Genomic DNA, 21,188 nt, shown 5'->3' with positions numbered 1-21,188 from the left:
TAGGGACTCTAGCAATAGGACAAGGCGGAATGGGTTTAAACTTAAACAGGGAATGTTCGGGTTAGATATAAGGATGAAGTTCTTTACTGTGAGAGCGGTGAGGCACTGGAACAGGTTGCCCAAAGAAGTGGCAAATGCTCCATCCCTGGCAGTGTTCAAGGCCTGGTTGGACAGGGCCTTGGGTGACACGGTCTAGTGTGAGGCGTCCCTGCCCATGGCAGGAGGGTTGGAACTAGATGATCTTAAGGTCCTTTCCAACTCAAACCATTCTATGATTCTATGAATTACTCAAAGAAAACTGTCCTGAGGTGAAAAGTATGTATTTCTGTCCCAGCTTACTTAGACTTTTAAGTTTCAACATGAGAACTGTAGCAGGTGAAGTTGGACAGCATTTAGAAAATAAGTGTTGATACAAATAGAGCAAAAATATGATGTAATCAACAGGGTGATTCAATCTTTTTTGACACAAGTGTATCTAAAACAGCTTTCCATGGATCTGGTCCTACTGGTCCTTGGCTGAATTTACCACAGCAGCAGAGTGTGCTTTTGCAAATTGTACTTGCCTGCACTGTTTCTGACTGTAAAAGCTTTGTCTGGCCCTAGGCTGCCATTAACAGTGTGCTGTGGGACGTGATCATTTATACTAATGAGTCAGTTTAAAACAAGAAGGTCTTTCACTTAGGACTTTAGCCAGGGTTTTAACTTAGAACTTTTTGTACCAGAAATGACATTTTTAAGATATTTTGTTTAATCCATTCAGTGTATTCACTGGGGAAATGAAAAAAATGTGAGCATAATAAAAGCATATGTGATTTACAGTAAGATATAAAAGTAGTGTAATGTAGCTCTTGGGAAATGAAATTCTTGGGAAAAGGAAAGTGGAAGAAGTAGGATTATGTTGGCTGGATTTTTTTTTCCCTACAATTTTAGTGGTGCATTCATGCTATAAAAGCATTGACCTGTATGAAATCTTGATGACCAATACAAGACATATTTTTAGGTTTTACTGTTCCCGTACCATCTACCTCACAATCATTTTTCAACTTCTCTGAATTCCAGCCCGTTATAGTATCAAATCCATTAGCTACTAAATCCAGTAGTGTAGAGTATATATGACAATATATTTAATAGGATAAAAACCAATAATAAATATCAGGTACAGAAACTGAAAGACATTTATGAAAGAGATGCTTCTGGAAGACAACAGAAGTCCTCCTAAGGACTTGAAAGTAAAACTTCAGTAATAGAGTATCAATTTCTGTTCTTAACATAAAAGAATGTGTAGCTTAGTCATCTGAGAGATGAATACAGTCCACCATGTTTCAAAGTGCTGTGTAAGAGTCAAAGATGCATAAAAAAATCCTTTTATTTTCATTACCTTAATAGATCCACAGCCCTCAATTTCAACAACAGAAAACAAACGCACACAAAAAACACAAAAACCCCAAAACAAACCAACCAAAAAAAAAAAAAAAAAAAAAAACCCAAAACCAAAAAAACAAAACCCCAAAAAACCAAAATAAAATTAAAAAAAAAAAAAAAAAAAAAAAAGGAGAAAGGAAAAAAAAACAAACCCAAAACCACCAACAAACCAAAGCTGAGTTATTGCAATATTTTTATTTTTTTGTTCTGATCTAACCTGATCTGGAATTAAGTGATTTTCCACTCTCAGATTAGTAGAAGATCTCATAATAAAGCTTTGCTTAAATCTCTGATGATGTGCTATAGATGTATCAGCCTCCATCACACGGAGACCATGCCACAACATAGAAGTTACAAAAATGCATAATTTATTTGTTTCTCTCATGTCCCACTCAAAGACTCCTTGCTGGCAGCCTTTCTAGCCCTGTCTGGAACAGTGCTTGCCATTGGGTACTTGGGTTGGCTTGAGGCTCTTGATGCAAGATTGCAAGATCTTTGCCTCTTGCTTGCAAGATCAAACTGCACAGAGCATACAAATTTGGCCTGAAGGCAAGCCTCACTAGATGCTGGCTCCTAATGCTTTGATGGAACAAATGTCGTGAAAGCGGTATGAGCAGGGAGCATGACATCTGTCTTCTTACAGCAGCACTGACTGGTGGTGGTGATGGTCTGGAGCAGGATTTTCTTACAGAAAGAAGATCCTGGGTCATTCACAGTGTCAAGCGGAAAGATGTGCTAAATTATTCATGGGAAATATAGGGAGATGATAGTGTTTCAGATCACTTGGCTGACCTAAGGGATATGGTGTGGTAGGTGTGAGGAAGGAAGGAACATTTCTGGGTGAAGGTTTCTGCTTTTCATAGAGGAATTGTAAACCCACAATTCTCAACTGCTCGTATCTTCCTTATACCCCTGGTCCAGGGACAGAACCTTGTAGTGGAGATGGGTGCTAGCAAAGAGGAGCAACTCCAGAGCTGCTGATTAAGTGTTCTCTATCCTGGCTTCCTATTAAATTTCTTTATATGGCATGAGAATTTATATCCAGGTCAGTGTGCCAGACTACGTCAGTGTCTTTAAATAGGTGCCCGTTTTTCCACATTTGGGCAGAGACTCTCTTCTGACATGTACAACTGTTAAATCTAGCAAAGTGTCAGATGTTTCTCCCAATACTCCTGCCTTCATCATCTTAGAAATACATATTTTGGAAAGGAGGGTGTTGGCAATGGCCTTACAAGAATTTTCTCCCTTAAAATTTAAGATTAAAAAAGGGAGGGTGAAAGAGAAAACAAGAACAGTAATGTATTCTTTTTTTCACAAGAAATCACACAGCAGACTTAGTTTAATGTATTTTGTCAGATTTCCAAGGTCATTGTGAAAGAAAAAGAGCAGGGTGATAATTGACATCTGTTTTGTTATAAACGTAATGGAAATTAAAACATATGCTAGCTTAGATGTTGTAAAAGAAGGCTCATGGCAGGCGCTGACACTGGTGACTCATCAGCCATGTTCTTTCCTGAACCAAAGCTCCAATCTGATTTATTAAGTGCTCTGCTGCCGCCTAGTGGTGAAATGCAAAAGCTCCTGCTCTCCTGCAATCATTAGAGGCTACTTGTCCCTCCAGCTTGCAATAATATTGCCCGTATCATAGTTTACATATCTGCACCACACAAAAACTTAATTCCATAAAGCCGATATCCAACCTTGCCACAGGTGCGTACTATTGGACAGCTGCAATATTCAATACAGACTCTGTAATTCTTATACAGGTTAACTTTGTTCACTTATCTTTAGGTGGGTGGATGTCCTAGAAGCCTGTTCTTTACCTCTTGTGCACACCTGCCCTACCTAAACAAGGCTGGATGCGATAGCAGCTTTGCATTGTTCTGAGTGCAAGAACTTCACAAAGCCCATTTCAGTGCTGACTTTGTCACAGGAAAGTAGTTGGGATAGGGTTCTGTATTCCTAAAAAAATAATAAAGTTTCTCAAACTTATACTTTCATATGAGGTTTTGTTCTACCACTTTGTGCTGAATTCATTTTCAGATGAGCACCTAAGATGAGCTCCTGCTTATCCCAATCTCTGTCGCTTACGAGCCTCCAACCACCCTTCAGCAGTCCAAGTTCTGCTGCACCAGTCTCTCTAATTTCCCCCAAGACTCTGTTCCCTTCCACCCAGCCTATTTCTGTATTCTTCCTGACAGTTACCAGCATACCACCCCACACCTTTGTGCTTCTCTTCCAGCTAATTCTCCTTCTATCCCACCTTCCTGCTGCTGCTGCTGTTTGTCGAACTGCCTTAGCCAGGATTATGGCTGAATGTATGGCTTTGAGAATTTCCTCTAACCTGGTGAAGTCTGGTCATGCAGCCTTTATCCTGAAAATATCCCTGTCACCATCCAGAGCTGAACCATTCCTCCCACAACGAGGTGTTTCAGAGAAAGAAGGCATCACTCATCTATCTCATGTTCATAGAGAACTTGTTATTGATTTCTACAAGGTAAAGAATTTTACAAGATAAAGAAGTTTATGGAACAGCACAGGTCTTTTTACAGAGAATCATTCCGGCAAATCTGAAAATCTTTTTACATGAAGGGCATCTTTACTAATTTGCCTTCGCTTTTTGCACTAGGGCATATGGAAATCAGTCCTGTTTCTCCTTATGACCTTGCAGCTCCCTGAAACTTTTCTCTTTACTTGCTACACTCCTTCCATGCCTGGTTCACGCTCTGCTTATGAGGCCCTTTGAGCCTTTTAGTTACCCATGAAAGATATCACTTTAAAGATGATTCCCTTTTCTTGTGCTAATTCTTTGGGGATGTACCAAGTCTATAATTTTGTTCTTTTTCTTTACAGTCACATATATAACTACATGTGTGCACACAGCTGTTCATTATTATAAAACTAGGTGAGTCACTAAAAGAGAGAGAGAGAAAACTAAAAAAACCCCAACAATAACGCACAATACAATTGCTCACCACCCGCTGACCAATACCCAGCCCAACCTGAGCAGTGACTGGTGGCTCCTCCCAGTTTATATACTGGGCATGATGTGCTGTGGTATGGAATACCCCTCTAGCTAGTTCGGGTCAGCTGTCCTGTCTCTGCTTCCTCCTGGCTTCTTGCGCCCCTCCTCACTGGCAGAGCATGAGAGACTGAAAAGTCCTTGATCAGGGTAAGTGCTACTGAACAACTACTAAAACATCAGAGTGTTATCAGCATTGTTCTCAGACTAAAGTCAAAACACAGCTCTGCACCAGCTACTCAGAAGAAAATCAGCTCTATCCCAGCTAAACCAGCACAATGTGTTTTAAATGCAGATTTTTGTTATTAAAGGAGAACAGTTTGTTAAGTATAATACATATTAAAAGACCTTGGGTTTATATACAAAAAGCCATGTGCACAAAAATGCATATGGAGGATCTTCTAGACAAGCAGCAAACAAAATTATAAGTAGTCCAGTATTAGGTCAGAAAAACTGAAAAATATAGCTTATATGTAAGACAAAATTTTTTTGTTGATTTGCTTTGTGATTGCATTGTGATGCATTGTGATGAAATAAAGTTTCTCAAACAAGATATGATGGGGGAAAAAGGACCATTTTGTGCAATATAGATGCATATTTAATGAACTATATTTAGGTACATGAATTACATACATTTTTGTCCAGTACAGAGCAGAATGATAATGACGTAAAAGCAGGAGTTGGCAGAAAGTATTGGAAAATGGTTTGCACAAAAGAATGTTGGGCCTGGTTTTACATGTCAGTAAGTACCACAGTTCCTACTGACTGCAGTCTTACTTTTGGCTGTGCAACACCACTAAAAATAGCTTCTGAGGTTTCCTTAGGCATCCAGAAGAAAATGCTCCAACTGTCAATACCAATATATTCCAGGAGGACCTCCTGCCTATTTCTAAAAAGCTTTGCCTGTTTTTTTCCAGTCCATTTTGAGCTTCGTGATCTTCCACTGTTGCTGATTGCTGTGCTAAGACACAATTAGGAAACCAGATATCTTACGATACCAAAATAGTGGATTGTTGTTTTTACAGCTTCACTATTTTCAGTACTGAAGCAGTGGGGTAATTACATGCAAAAAATGTAATTAAAATATGAAAAATCCTCCACTATTGTCATCTGCAGTCCTGAAATAATCTAAATATTGATTTACAGGATGATTTTTACAACACACTGATACTTCTCAACTAGCCCCTGAAGCTACTCAATGAGACTGTCCAGCTATCTGCAAATTCTGTAACAATTCCAACTATAACATACAATAACAAATGTTAATAAATGCAGAATATAGCACAGCTCGTAACTCTAGAATTATAAAAATACCATCCAAATTTATGGTATTCTACTACTTTCTTTTTTGAGATAAAATGTAGTTAATATTAAAGCTGTTTCTGTACCATACCTTCTAGTGCCGCAGGTCCAGGAAACATGGACGTAAATGTGATGAATTCTGGATGCTCCCAATATCCAGTGGCTTAGTAGCAGTACATGTTTGAAACAAAATTATGCTGGTGCACCATAATGTTCTGCTGGCTTTAAAGGTACTTAACATAGCATAGTGTTTACCCGTTGATTTAAGGGAATAAGAGGGCATTTTTATTCTAACATAACTGCAACAGAGGGACATTAATTTATCAGAGATAATTGAACGGGAGCAAAACCTGTGGCTGTAAGTCCATATTCTGCTCTTAACTGTAACTATACGTCCTCATAAATCCATTAAGAGTTGGAGATGAGTTGTAAGTACAGAATTTGGCTAGAAGCTTCTTGTTTTGCTTTTCTGTAGTGAATTGATGCAAGCTTCTACTCCAGTCTCGCTGAAGTTCAGATATTTGCTGAGGCTTCTGACTTGGTTTGCTCAAATTCGGATTCTTCTTTACTGTCTTCTTCTGCACTTCTTGCAAACCTGTTTCATTTGTCTTAGAACCTATGTTAAATGAGCAAGAGTTTAGAGCTCTGTACTTTATTGTTTGGTGTGTGACTAGGAAACTGCACCTAGAGTGCAGCTCCACATAGTGTGTGGGGAGAATTAACAGGCTTTTTCATATTTGCAAAATCTTCCTTTGAGAATAGGAAGTGGGGAACTACAGTTCTATTAATTAGATTCACTCCTGGGATGCATCCTGCTATGCAAGTTTGACAAGCTGATTGCTGGCCACCTAATATATTCTCCATCTGCTTTCTAGGTCCCTTTTCCCACGGCTCTTTTGAAGTAGGTTTGGTATCTGTGTACATATCCTATATTCTTCTTCAACCTTGCTATTTATCTTACCTTTTTAGATTTGAGTAATTGCTTATGCATTTTATTTGTAGCTGAGGTTCCTGTATGTGTATGTGTGTGTGAATATAAAGCATGACTCAATATTAGATTCACAATCAAAAAAACATTAGCTTTGTTTGGCCAGGGAAAAAAAAAAAAAAAAGTCCATTTTTCAAACTATTAGGAAGGGGCAAAATTTATCTGGCAAACATCAGACTTTTTCCAGTTAATGAGTTCCCTTATCAAGTGCTGAAGCTCAAGTACAGAGAAGATTAGAGATTAGAATTGATTTCAACTGGACCATAACATCTTTGACACAGGGAGAACATTTTACCATTTCTTTGTCAAAGTCACTAGGACAGTGAAAACTACTTTGCAACACATAGCCCAGTATGGTACTGCATATGAATAATGAATGACAAAGGTCTATTTCAGCTGAAGAACCTCTCTCTGGCTGTTCATCAGAACCAGCTAGACAGGTTTCAGAACCAAGCGCGAGAGTCATTTATTTTTCCTGATATTATTTAGGTATTTTAAGCAAAGTTTTTCAGTCCACTTTGCGGTATTAATAAGGCATTGTGTTTTAAGCCCAGCTGGTAACTCAGAACCATGCAGCCGCTCGTTCACTCCCCCTGCCCCTGGAGGGATAAGGTGGAGAATCGAAAGAATGTAACTCCCACAGGTTGAGATAAGAGCAGTCCAGTAACTAAGGTGTAATACAAAACCACTACTGCTACCACCAGTAACAATAATGATAAGGGAAATAACAAGGGGAGAGGATAAAATTGCCCACCACCTGCCGATTGATACTCAGCACGACCCGAGCAGCAATATGGGCCTTCCGGGTAACTCCCCCCAGTTTATATAGCTGGGCATGACGTGCTGTGGTATGTAATACCCCTTTGGCCAGTTTGGATCGAGTGTCTTGTCTCTGCTTCCTCTCGGCTTCCCCTCCTCCCTGGCAGAGCATGAGACTGAGAAAGTTCTTGGTCGGAGTAAACATTACTTAGTAACAACTAAAAATGTAAGTGTTGTTAGCATTGTTCCCAGGCTGAAAGTCAAAAACACAGCACTGCACCAGCTAGTAAGCAGGAGAAAAAATGAGTGCTACTGCTGAACACAGGACATAAGGACTGTTACACCTTTTCCATTACTGTCCCATTTGGATATATTCAGCCTATGTAACTATTACCTTTATGGTAACTAAGTTTAAAAATTGAAAGATACTTCATCAATATACACTACACAAATATATATATTATGAAGGACTTGGGAATGCTTACAAATCATGGAACAAAGATTAAAAGTCATGTTTTAACCAATAATTTTGACATTATTATCTACAATAAATTTAATCATTTTGACTGGTTTTGTTTCAAATCACCAGCGTGGAGGAAGGTCACTGTCTCCTTTGAGAGATTAGACTGTAGGCAAAGTGAAGTATTGGCAGTACAATTCTCGTCATAGTAAGATCATTTTCTCTTTTTATGGAGACTTATAAAGTCTCCATAAAAGCATGTAATGCTTTAAATAAGACTCTCCATATAAGCATGTAATGGGCACCCATCCTGTTATATTCTTGAAACCCAAAACCTCATGATGTGGGAGTGGCACATTGGTATCTTAATGAGAAAAAGATGTGGTGAGAGCTGTGAAATTAATTATCTAGTTTCTCCTTCTTGATGGCAAATTATCATGCCTGAACTGGCCAGGTAATATAAACACATGCAGCTTGGAACTATCTTTTAGCACATCCCAGGGCAGGAGAGGGATGTAGGAGTACTACAGGTATTAGAAGCAGAAATAAGCCTATGCACATGAGGAAGAACTTGAGGTATTCTGGGTTGGCAGGATGTAGTGAGCTGAAATGAAAATAATGATGCAGAACACATATCCTAGGAAACCAGGTGTTACAAATTCTGAAGCAAAAGTTCTTTGTAATTGCATTTATACATCCCATGGTATTATATGCAACCAGGAAACTTCAGCTTATCCCATGACAAGAGTGTACAGGCTGCTTGCAAGATGTAGGTCTTCTGAGGGTGAAATGCACCAGAATCTGGGCATGACTTGGTCCTTTACAGGTAGGAGCCAGTTCCATGTGTCTCTTCACTGCTTGTCTTTAGGAAGACTGGGAACTTGTTTTCAGCTTCTGTAAGCACTTGTTCAAAAAAAAAAGATTGGGGGACTGACTCTGTTGTCCCTAATATACTTATAAAAGATGGGCTGTGTTTAGCTCCTGTCCCCTGTAAATCTGGGGTAATCTAACACTGTCTGCAGTGTTAGATTACCATAGCTGGTATCAGTTCTCCCCATGCTGTGTTGAAAATTGACCATTGAGCATTTGCTTAATGCTGTGTAGGGACACCATCTTAAGGAACTTTCCTGATGAAGAGATATCACAAGGAAGTGCCTTTGCACAGTGGGAGCCTCAGTGGATGACAGGCTGTGTAGGTACAAAGAAGTATCTCACCACCACAGATACTCCTCCAGATATGTTATTTCCACCAGCTGGTCAAATGGGGAAAAATGAAGTATGAGACACAAATTAAATCTTTCCTTAGTGAAGTTTCAAGACTGCCTCATCTATACTCATTCTACCGCAAGACCTCTGCTTCCACACTAGTTTTTTGTCTGATGGATTTAATCTGAGAACCATGGTAGGTTGGTGTGTGAAGTAGATAGATAAAGAAAGGAACTGCAAAACAGTGGTTCCAAATATATCCTCTTTTACCCAGGATCTGAAGAATGTAGAGAGGGGCTAGGATGCAGTTGATCAAGAAAGTGATGTAAAAATCTGATTTTCTTCAATCACAAAGACCTCTTCTCATGTTTGCTGAGAAAGCCAGCAGTTATTTAGTCACAAATTGCAGTTTATTAATGATTATATTTTTACATGATGTAGCCTCACCCTAGCACTTTGCTTTTGAGTAACAAATTTTTTTTAAAGGATGAAAATGTACACGAGTAAGAAGAATTGAGACTTTTAGATAAAATGAGAAACTTAACTCACTTAGCTAAAGTAAGAAACTTAAGAATGTAAGATTAGAGGAGATTGTAAAGGGGGGAAAGGCTCTCAGTTTGAGTGGAGCCATGTTGTAGAACAGGTAACTGCAAGGGCTAAAGCAAATCCGCTGCAATTTTTATCCTGTATTTGTGAAACCCTCTCATGCTGTTTGTAGACAACTCCTACTGCCTTCTTAGATTATGAGGATAAAGGATCTCAGTTTACCTGAGAAAGCAAAAGATTGCTCATTTTTCACTGAATCCACTTTGCAAACACATTCAGCACTCTTTGTACTTTACGGACAGCTGAAGTAAAATATGTTGCAGGAACTACTTTTTACCAGTCAACTTCATCAAATTTTATGTGCTCTTTTCTTTAGTATATGAGTAACCTCAGTTAGTCAAAGGACAAAGAATGACACATGTACTTAGCTAGGCATGTTTAATCACTAACAGGACTGGGGCCTAAAGTATTAGAAGTATGTTATTGGTATTATAACACTGCATTACAGTTTTTAAGGCGTTTCTTAAATCATTTATATTAAATGGGCTGAGCACCTCAAGAATAAGGAACATTTCTCGCACACTAAATAACATATTTTTTCTCACACACTTTACAGAACGAGGCTCAAAAGGACATCTTGACCTCACTGAGTTAATAGGAGTTCCTCTTCCTCCTTCTGTCTACTTCGTTACTGGCTATGGAGGGTTTCCTGCTTACAGCTTTGGTCCAGATGCTAACATCGGTCGATTGACAAGTGCCATAATACCATCACCTTTTTATAGAGATTTTGCTGTCGCTGTTACAGTGAAACCAAACAGTGATCGTGGAGGAGTGCTATTTGCAATAACAGATGCCTTCCAGAAAACTATTTACCTGGGAATAAGACTTTCATCAGTTGATGACAACACCCAGAGAATAATTATGTACTACACAGAGCCTGGTTCCCATATCTCCCGAGAGGCTGCTTCATTTAAAGTGCCAGTCATGACTAACAGGTGGAATAGGTTTACAGTGACTGTTCAGGGCAATGATGTTGCTTTATTCATGGACTGTGAAGAACATCAAAGAGTTCAGTTTCAAAGGTCAGATCAAGCCTTGGTATTTGAATCTGGCTCTGGGATATTTGTTGGTAATGCAGGAGCCACAGGATTGGAGAAGTTCACAGTAAGTACTGCCTGATAAATTCGCATGCCTCAGTGTTTTATGCATGTACTCTACTCAAGAAAGTCTGCTTACAATGGTTGTATCCCAAATGTGATTACAAATCATATAGCTTGTATTTTATGTACCTGGTTAGGGTTCAGGCGGTGCAGATATACAAACTCTGGCTTAAATGCAAATGTTTGTAGAACCTCAGAAATTTATTAATAGTTCAGATATTAAGTTCAATGCTGTTTGAATACTAGGAATTTCAAAGAAAATACATCACATAAATTTATATGGCCTTTTTATGAAGGGCTGATTTCAGAGTATCCATTTGTTTAACTTCTAAGAATAATGACTTAGTAGAAAATCTGTATTTTAAACACTTACATGCTAGGTATGTTTACTTCACATTCAACATCAGGAAGAGAATGATGACATCAAAGATAAAGACAGTTAGAAGATGAAGTTGTATTTCTACAATTTATGTATTACTTGAAGTTTATCAGGTGCTTTAGAAAAACAGAAAGGACCAAAAGCACTACTATGAGGCTCCCAAGCCTTAGCTTGAATGCAGACATCCTTCCTCCTGCATCTCCACTGGAATTCTCAGCCACTGAGCTTCCAAATGGAAATGTGAAAGTTGTCAATATGCATGAGATTGAATACTGTCAAATCATAGTCATAGTCAATTTGACTCATAGTCAAATTGAAAGGGAAATGTCACACTTTTTCTATCTTGTTTTTGTACTTCCCTTGTACTTCAAAACTTGTACAGTATTTTGTGAGAATAATATCTTCTCCCCTAAATTAATAAAGCAGCGTTAAAAACTGTGTGGATCCTTCACTTTAGAGAAAAGTATGTTCTTTGCAAAGTTCAGGTGTACTGGCAGGTTGTGAGCTCCATCTGGTAAGCAACAAGAATAATGCACTTTTATCATTTATCTGACTAGTCTAATCATCTAGAATTACAGGAACATATTGATCAGCAGCAAGTGATGGAAGGGGATGTTCAGAAAAACTGCCTGCTGGCACTACCTTTCTTAGACAGATGGGATGACTGGAGTATTGGGGATGTCTGATTAGTAAGTAGTAATCAGAAACATTCAAGAAAATGAGACCACCTTGGTACCCCACCTGGAAAACACGTGATGATCAGTTGCTGAGATTATCACCAATAATCTGTGAATATAGTGACAAGAACGCATGGTAGATTATACTCTAAGGCATTTTCACTGACTAGGCTGTTCTGTGTGCTATACTGGGTACATAAATTTCAGCCAATATTTTGATTGCTTCAACACTAGTAACTGGGATGTGTACTCTGCATCTTGTGCCTTTATTTCTTCATACATTGTATGTCGCAATTGATTTTGGGTAGAAAAACTAAATGGTTTGCTCCTCCTCAGGCTCTGTTTTTATGACAAGGACTGTTTGCATCAATTTCCCAAAATACAAACAATTCAGAGCAGATCGTACAAATGGCTCTGAATGAATGTCTGTTACTGGTTTACTCTGGCTAATGGCAATACATTAAAGCTCTGGTTGCTAGACCGAAAAGGACATAACTATCATCAGATTTTATGGCAACAAAAAGAAATTCTACTCCTGGTGCTTGAAAAGAAAAGTAGAAACGAGACAGCAACCAAATACAACTGAAACAGTGATGAAGCCAGATTCTGCAAACTGGCTTTAACGGGGAAGTCAGCAGCAGGCACAAGACTCAGAGGGGGAATACAACACCTCATACCTACCATTCCTACTACGGGAGACTTGGCCATGACTTTCCTGGTTGGAGTAGTTGGCTAGCAGCAACACTGGGGAAACAGTAGAGCTCTCCATTTTTCTTCCTTCACCATTCAGAGCCACACATCAGAGCAAGAGAAAAAAATGTGTTCTCCAAATGTGAACTGCTCATACTGTGAAATCAAAGCATCGCTTCCAAGAGACTACCTAAGTGTCTGGTTGTGCCTCCTTTCATGTATAATTTTTCAGTGAACTGTTCAGTTAGTCTGGCATCATTCAGTGTCTGAGTTGCCCATTATTAGATTTTGAGATGATTTAGTTCAACTGAGCTCTTATCTCAGATTGTCTGCAAACTCAGAAGGCATGATTTTCATGGTCTTCAAAGGTGCATAAATTAGAGGATCATGAAAGACAAAATCTCAGATTTTGTTAATTTCTAAAATATTCTAGAAGCTACCAGAAATGTTGCTTAAAAAGTACTTCCTTGCTTATAATTCCACAATATTTTTAGGACAGAGAAAGAAGACTGCTGCAAAGGGGAAAGAGAGAGAAAAGTCAGACATAGCAGTGTAGACAAATGATAGCTTCCCCTCCTGTGGAGTTTGCATTTTTTGGTGGAATTAAGTAACAGCAAGGCATACTGCTTTTCCCATTTCAGCAGTTGTTGTGGCTTTCCTTACCAAGACTCAGGTTTTCTATACCTTTGAGTGAGCACATCTGCTGTGTGTCTGTGGTAGTTACTCAGCAGACAGAGCATAAACAAAATATTGTTGTATGGTATAATGCATGGTTCTAGCTCCTTGAAGAGAAGTCACTGGACAGAGAAGTATTCTGTGTCTGTTTAGAGATAAAGACTAAATCTGTCAGCTTCTTCAGGCACTTTTCTACAGAAAATATAAAAGCAGAGAAACAAAATATACAGTCAGCAAAACAGGAAGAGGCGGGTCATGTGTTAGGTATGATGGCTCTTGATTTGAATATCCATCTTTCTGTACTACGTGTGCATCTTTCCTAATTCTGTAAGACCTCATAAGAAGGAAACGTCCCCCACGTTTCTTAAAACACCCTGAGTCTGTGTAATCTAAGAAACAAGACTTAAGTGATTAAAATTAAATTCTTGCTGCACTTTCAGCATGTCGAAGTGAGAAATATAATTTGAGCTCTGAAAAAAGAAACATTTGCTATCAGAAGATCCATCTTTCCACTTTGAAAAGTTTTAAGCTTGTTTCTCCCTGACCCACTTCATCACTTACGGGTATTTCCTTTCCATTGTTCATGTTCATTTCACATGCCATTTTTGGAGCTGCAATGCACTTCTTAACTAGAAAAAACAGACAGTTCTTTGCAGACTATAGGACATAATTTAGGACTAGATCTTTCAGGTGGGGATCTAATAATACAGTGTAGCAATTGTATAGTCATTGGGACATGATAGTCATTATATTCTGGCAGCTTCAATTTTTTGTACATTTTGCCAAAGGAAAACATAAGAACATATATACTTTTTTTTTTTTTAACTGAGTTTATTATTGTAAAATTTTGTGCTTCAGATCATTTTCCAAACAAATCAGAACAAAGTCTGGGGTTTTTTGTTGGCTTGTTTAATTCCCATCCCTCCACACATACAAACCTCCTACTTCACACATCCTACTTAAAATATTACTTCCTGGAACTGTGTTTGTTGTTTCATGTAGGGCTCAATTCAACATCTGACAATAAAATCTGACCCAAAGGCTACTGAAGATCATTGTGAAGATGATGATCCTTACGTGAGTATTCTTATATTAGTTACCCTCAGTGCCTCAGAGATTTCAAAGTAATTTGCTGTTAAACATTTTTCATAAGACTAAATGTAGTATTTCTTCTTGAGAACATATCATACGTAAAACCATGTGTGTGAATCTCTTTTTTTAACCACACTGCAAAAGAATTGACTTCTTTTGCCTATAACACCTTTCAGAAAATGAACTATGACTTTTATTTTTTGGAAGGGTGATTCATGAAATGTTGTAAGTACTGAAATAAGTTAGCATCATAATGACATTAAGACTTCACCAGCTGAAAAAAAAGTAATCTGCATTGAAGTAGTTGATTCCTTGGAGATAATTTTTTTTTTCTGACTTTTATGAACTTGCTATCATGACTGGGTTTTGCACAGGCTTCAGGAGACAACAGTGGCAATGGCAGCATTCAAGAAGTTGGAGGTATTTCTGAGACACAAGAAATCCTTGAACCTTCTCATCTTCCCATAAGGGTAAATTTATTTATTTGCTTTACATTTTTGGTTTAATATTACTTTTTTAGATCATGAGGTCTGGATTTTGTCACTGTTTTTTTCATATGCGGCTAGTTCTAAAGGCACCTATAAGAAAAACAGGCAACCACCCATAAGAATGATTGCACTGTGCCGGATCAAAAATCTGGTATTTTTGATAACTCAGCAACCAGTACTTTAGGAAAAGTATAACAACAGATTAAGAACATAAATATGGCACTTAGTGGGAATACTCTTTTACTCTGCAATAATTTACATCTAAAGAAATGCTTGAGCCAGGAGAGTATCTGTTTGCGTTTGGTGGACCTCTGCTGAGTTTTTTGCCCTTGAATTTCAGGCTTTGAGTTTTTAACCCATGGGAGTTTTACCATCCTCATCTTCCTGCTGCAGGGTTCCTTAGCTTATTTAATGACGTTTGTGAAGGACTTTGATCTTTTTCTTGCCCTTCTAACATGTTAACTGCAGCTATCATTTGTTTGTTACTCTAGTGGAAGACAGTAAATAGTTGTTCTTTTTTCACCATAACATTTGTGATTTTAGAAATTCCCATCACATCGTGTTCTCCCTCACTTTTTGTGCTGGGCTGAAATTCCCAAAATACTAACTATTTTAAAGAAAATTAACTCTATCCCAGCTAAAACCAGCACACAAGAATGTTGATTCTCAGCATATCATTCACTTTTGCAGAGTACAAAAGGTAGAAAATTTCTGTTTTAATAAGTGTCATTGTTAGATTACTAAAAAAATTAGTAACACACCTATGATTTACATGAACAGACACCTGAAAGTGTAATAGCTATTGTTTATCATGACATATCACTCCCAGGGAGTAAAAATGTGACATTTTCCTTTGATCTTCCAAACATATGAGATCAGTCTTGGATGCCAAAATGTTATTTCAAGATCTGACAATGTCATAGTAATACATCAATGTCATGCCTGCTTCAGAAGACCTAGAAGTTGCCTATGGTTAACATGAATTCTGTAATCAAGATAGAATCAATGCCTAGAAGGAAAAGTGTCACAGAAAAAGGATTACAGAATATAATTTGTTATTTGGTAATGAAACTGTTGTCATAAATGAAGAGGCAAAATGTACCTTTTCCTGATGCTCCTCTCAAAGACACACTTGCTCATCAATGATTATATCATTGCAAACATTTTCCCATTCAGCTGTAATATTTTCACTTGATTTTAATTTCTCCACTAATTATTGTCTGTTTTGATATTATTTATATATTCTTGTTAAAATGTTTTTAAGATTTTCTGAGAAACTGAACCATGCTTTAAGCACACAAATAATTTTCTCTGAAGCACTACACCACAATCTTAATAAAGTAAATATGTATATGTGGCAGATTATCAACATTTAAAAACAAGAAAGAAGCCTCTTCATAGGCCTCTTTTGTTCTTCAGACTTTTTTTGGTGGTGGATTGTGAATTCCTTGGACCATTTAGAAACAATCTTTGTTGTGTTTGTGTGCAGTTCCAATTACTACTACAGCTCTTTGTATGAGCCAGTCACATAATGGATGATGATATGTAGGTTTCTGAGCTGTCTATTCAAACGACTAAAAGGCCACTAGATGACTGTTCTCTTCAAAACACAAGAACTTCATGTGAAAGTACTTCCTTGGACCACACACATTTTTTCTAAAATGCCTGGGGACTTTAAAAGGCCATACCAACATGTCAATAAATGTAAACTGTTTCAGCACGCCCTATTATGCCGTTTTTTAGATCTTAACCTGGTTCAAAACCAGGATGCTTGGTCCATTAAGTCTGTTGCAGGTTACCATGACAACATAATCACTTTTAAATCTTATTTAGATTGCAAATGCAGGTTTGCATGAAGTAATCTCCTCATTACATTGGGACAGCACTTCTCCAGGCCTCTAATCCTGGTATGGAGTAAGCTTTTTGCACTCCTGCATGCAGCTGATACCAGGTTATTTAAATGTCTGCCTCCTGCCCACCCACAGCCAGCATGGGGAAGGGTGGGTATCAGCCAGCTCTAGCATCTTAGACTCGAAGTGATAACTTTACATTCCCTGTGTTTTATTCCCTCTCTATGTGTTTGACAGGTGTACATCACTTGGTCTGGAAGAAAGGAGTTCAAAATTATTGTGCTAGATTTCCTCTAAAGCTTGACATCTGCTGATGAGCAGAAACTAGACGTGTGCTGTGAAGAGCAAAAATTAAATAGAAGATGAAATAAATTAGAAACTTGATAATTAAAGAGGGTGTATATATCGGCCATTAACGAACTTCAGGTTTTATGATAGCAATGACAGTTAATATTTCTAAGGGCAGTATAAGAGGAAGGACAGATAATGGCAAGATATTAAGTGAGACAGATCTGGATTTCTGTTTTGCTTCATAAATGTGGTAGTTATGATTACTATGCTTTGAGCAAGGTAATCTACTGATTCTTGCTTTAAAATATATGATAAGTATTTTGTCTAAACAGTTCTTTGGGATTTTATGGTTTTCTTTAGCCTGAAGATACATCGGCTGAGCCAGTGGAAGCCCCCCCAACTATATTGTCTTATTTGGAAGAAAATGATTTCTCTGGAAATCACAGATCAGAAGAAACCTCTGAAGCAGCGGTTAAAGAACAAGGCACTACATCTTTTTTTTTGGGGGGTGGAGGGCAGTCATTTACATTCTAGGTCTAAGTCTAACATTTCCATGTGTATGAAAAGCCAGTGTTACACTTTGGGTGATGCCAGGAATGAAAAATCGTATGATTTTGGACATCCTTTGTTAGAAAAGAACTGGCACATCAAATATTTGGTCTTTGAAACTGCAGTCTGTTCGGCTGCAATTTGTTAAAAACAGCAACAGCTAAGTGGTAGCAATGACAGCCACCATTCAACACATCTCCCATTTTTCACTCCATTTAGGTACTTATCTATCTCAGTCATTGTAATTAAACATGCAGAGAATGGATTTACCCTTCTGCAGTGTGGAAGTTTCAGTCACAGAACTGTGGTTTATGTTTTAAAATGGAAAAAAAAAAAAAAAAAAGAAGAAGCTGACCTGAGGAGCTGCTGCTGTGATACTCCACCACATTCCAACAAAATGCAAGTGTTAGATGAAGGGAATGAAAGGAGAAAAATCCTCTTAATTCTGCTTAGGTCAGTAAGAAGCATAGCATTTCTGGAGACACACCTCTGCAAATAGTGCTACTGGTTCTAAAGCCATGTGGCACCTTTAAGGGGAATTTAAGATGAGTATTTAATTTGATTACCTTTTGTTATAGTGAAGAAGAACCTTTCATGTAAACCTGAATACCATCACTGAATAAACAACTATATCCTACTTGTATTCCCTATAAAGGATATGAATCTGCCTAGTGCACCAATGAGTTGTTTTAGATGCAAGTGTAGGCAGCAATGCAATAAGAGCAGGGAATAATGCTCTGAGTGAGGCAATTTCGGCACCTTCCTGGAAAACAGAAAGTAGAAGTAGTTATTGTAACAAGGCCAAAGACAATGTTTCTATTTGAATTTTATACATACTTCAGATAGTACCTGTTGTACTCTTATTTTTTCTGTTACAAAGATGAAAAATAGGCAACCATTAGACTAGAGCTTAAGTGAAATAAGATGATGCAATACAGTCTTTGTTCTTAAAATGAACATTTGTTTTATAATTTTATTCTCACTTATCTCTCTTTTTTTTCCTTTCCTTCTAAAATTTTCAAAGTTATTAGATGACTAATACTAATATCCGGAATGTATTTTGATCATAATCAAAATAATTTCTTTTTCTCAAACAACTTGCTGTTTCTATGCTCTGACAGATAGCTCTGGGCAGGTTTATTTTGCTCTGTCTCTCATTAATAAGTGATTATTCTATTTAGATTCAGCTGCCATGGAAACTGGACAAGGTAACAATGAGTCCACCACTGTAACACAAAAAATCTTAAGAGAAGAAGATGGCTCTGGTGATAGTGCTTTTCCAGGAGTACGCAGAGAGGAGGTCTGTACAATGGCTTCATCATATGCCTTATCTTTTTGTTCCAAGAGCAGGAAAACATATGAATTTTAAGTGCTTTTCTGAGTCGGTACTTTAGCTAGTCCATCTTAGAAGCATGCCAAACAGAAGCAACTTTTTAAATTCTTGAATGTCCTTTCATGACATCAGACAGTAGCGCTGACACTATGCATAAGTTGGGATTTATAACCATTGAGATGGGCTAGAGATTTTTGGCTAACAAACCAAAACTGTTCTTTCAGTTTTGCATTTCTTCATTTTGCATTTAAGAAAGTGAGAAACAAAGAAAATAACCAATGTAAATCCTCACCATAAAAGTCCATAGTTTTTGTTGCTTAAAAGCAGGCTTGGTCTTACTCAGTAAATGACTTGCACGTGAAAGTGGTATATAAACAGATTTAAAATTAGATCTTTTGAGTGCTCACTAAGTACTTCTGTGTTAAGTACCAAGTGCAAAGAAGCACTTCATTATCACAGTGCTTCATTATCAGGTGATTCAGACAGAAGCTGAACACTAAATCACACTAAACTCTGGAGGAATGTGTATCACTGGCTTTCCTTAGTTGCCCACAGACTAATCTGAAAATGTATAGTTTATGCAAATTATCTCTTTATAAACCAAACCTTACTGGAGTCACCATCCAAGAGGTTGATCCTATGTTCCATGTCTTGACAAGGGAAAGACTGCATGGATTGCACTGGAAAAGTGTCTGCAACTCCTAGTTGTTTCTTTAAGAAGCAGGATATGCTGCCGCCTGCCAGCTGCACACGTTAACACCCAGAGAGGGAAAAAAATCCACTAAAAAAGCAACCAGCAGCTTTTCCTGGCATTCACAGTAAAAATTTGCTTTGACTAATAAAATATTAAGACTGAACAACCTTCTTACCCCTAGATGGCCTTGTAAAGGATCAAAGTTGAAGCAAGTCAGCAAAAGTGTTTGGCATTCTTGTATTACTCATGTCTGTGTCAGAGCAGTTATATGATTAAATGCTGTTTACAGCTATACCTAGCTTCTCTAGGCTGCCAGCACACATTTTGTAGAAGTACTCTAGAAGAGGCTGTATCTGGACATCTTTCACCTGTCAGAGATGACTTCCAGAAATCCTGTTCAGACTGTCTTGTTGTAAGTGTCCAAGCAGGAATTCCTTTCAGGATCAATCTGTATCAACAATCCTGTTATCTCACTCAGGTTATGATCTTAAACATAGCTTAGTTTTCTGTGTTCTCTTCTGACATTTTTCCAGGTGGGAAAAAAATCTCTAATGATACTAGATGAAATAACCTCTAGTCTTTGGGAACTTTCCTAGAGACAAAACCCAAAAAGATCTATAAAAAATCAGTTAACAGCTCCTTTGCTGAAAGCTGTCATCCTACTTGATGCTTGGATGGTTACTGTATTACATGCTTCCTAGTTTCATTAGTTACTAACAGAACTCAAAATATTTCATTGCTGCTAGAAAATGTGAGCAAATCCTAGTATTTGTTTCAAGATATGATACAAAGGTGATTTAAATTTTCCATCATCTGTACTGGATTTTAATTTAAGTATGTATTAGTGTCTGAGCTTCACCACCAAAAAAGTTGATTTTGTTCCTTAGAAATTTTCTGCTCTTGCTGGTTGTCCATTTTTACTCTTTGCTGTCAGTTTCCTCATTTCCTCTTCTATCACTTTCCTTTTTAACCAAAATGGATAAATAACACTTTTTTGTTAGAGCTGTAGATCTCAGGGAAGTTGTTTAAAGCATTCCTAAACATCCGTTTTTAACTTTCACAATTTTTTCCCAGATAGACTGAGTTTGTGAAACTGGTCTTTTTCAAACCTACATTATTGATTTAGACTGCGCAGATCTGTGCAGATATGAAGTTAGACCATGGTCACTTGCATGTAGGTGACCAGCTCTCATTTTTTCCATCTCAGTGAACAATTTATTTACACTTGCATGAATGATCTCTAATATGGACTGCCTTTGCTGAATGGAGTATGTTGTTTGTATGGTGCCTAACAGGTTTCTGGCTTCATTGAACAAAACAGGAGCTCTAGGAGAGACAGAAGAGAGGAGAAAAATGGGAAAAGTAATGCAACACATTTTTCATGTTTCACATTGTATTACTCAGGGCCAGAGAGGTCAGGAAGGAGAGGGTGAGTCCACAGGATCTCTGGGAAGGCCAGGAGAAGAAGATGTGGAGAAAAAAGACCAAGGGCCTCCAGGGAAACTTGGACAACATGGTCAGCCCGTGAGTATTTTCTGTCCATTGAAAGAATTAATGTATTTTAGAAAGTGTCACTCATCACACATGCATAAAGGGCTGAAAATT

At 37.9% G+C, this 21,188-nt stretch overlaps 1 protein-coding gene across 1 annotated transcript in view; it reads left to right on the top strand.

Moving 5' to 3' along the window:
* LOC115608070 (collagen alpha-1(XV) chain-like) overlaps positions 1 to 21,188 on the top strand; it is a 113,444-nt gene that overhangs the window by 23,779 nt on the left and 68,477 nt on the right. Inside the window, 6 exon segments of the mRNA XM_030486282.1 lie at positions 10,322 to 10,869; positions 14,289 to 14,363; positions 14,753 to 14,848; positions 17,368 to 17,491; positions 18,738 to 18,856; positions 20,988 to 21,107. Of these exon segments, the coding sequence (XP_030342142.1) occupies positions 10,322 to 10,869; positions 14,289 to 14,363; positions 14,753 to 14,848; positions 17,368 to 17,491; positions 18,738 to 18,856; positions 20,988 to 21,107 (1,082 nt within the window).

Source organism: Strigops habroptila, chromosome 1 (genome assembly GCF_004027225.2).
Source record: "Strigops habroptila isolate Jane chromosome 1, bStrHab1.2.pri, whole genome shotgun sequence".
NCBI lineage: Eukaryota > Metazoa > Chordata > Aves > Psittaciformes > Psittacidae > Strigops > Strigops habroptila.
This window is presented reverse-complemented; position numbering and strand designations above follow the sequence as displayed.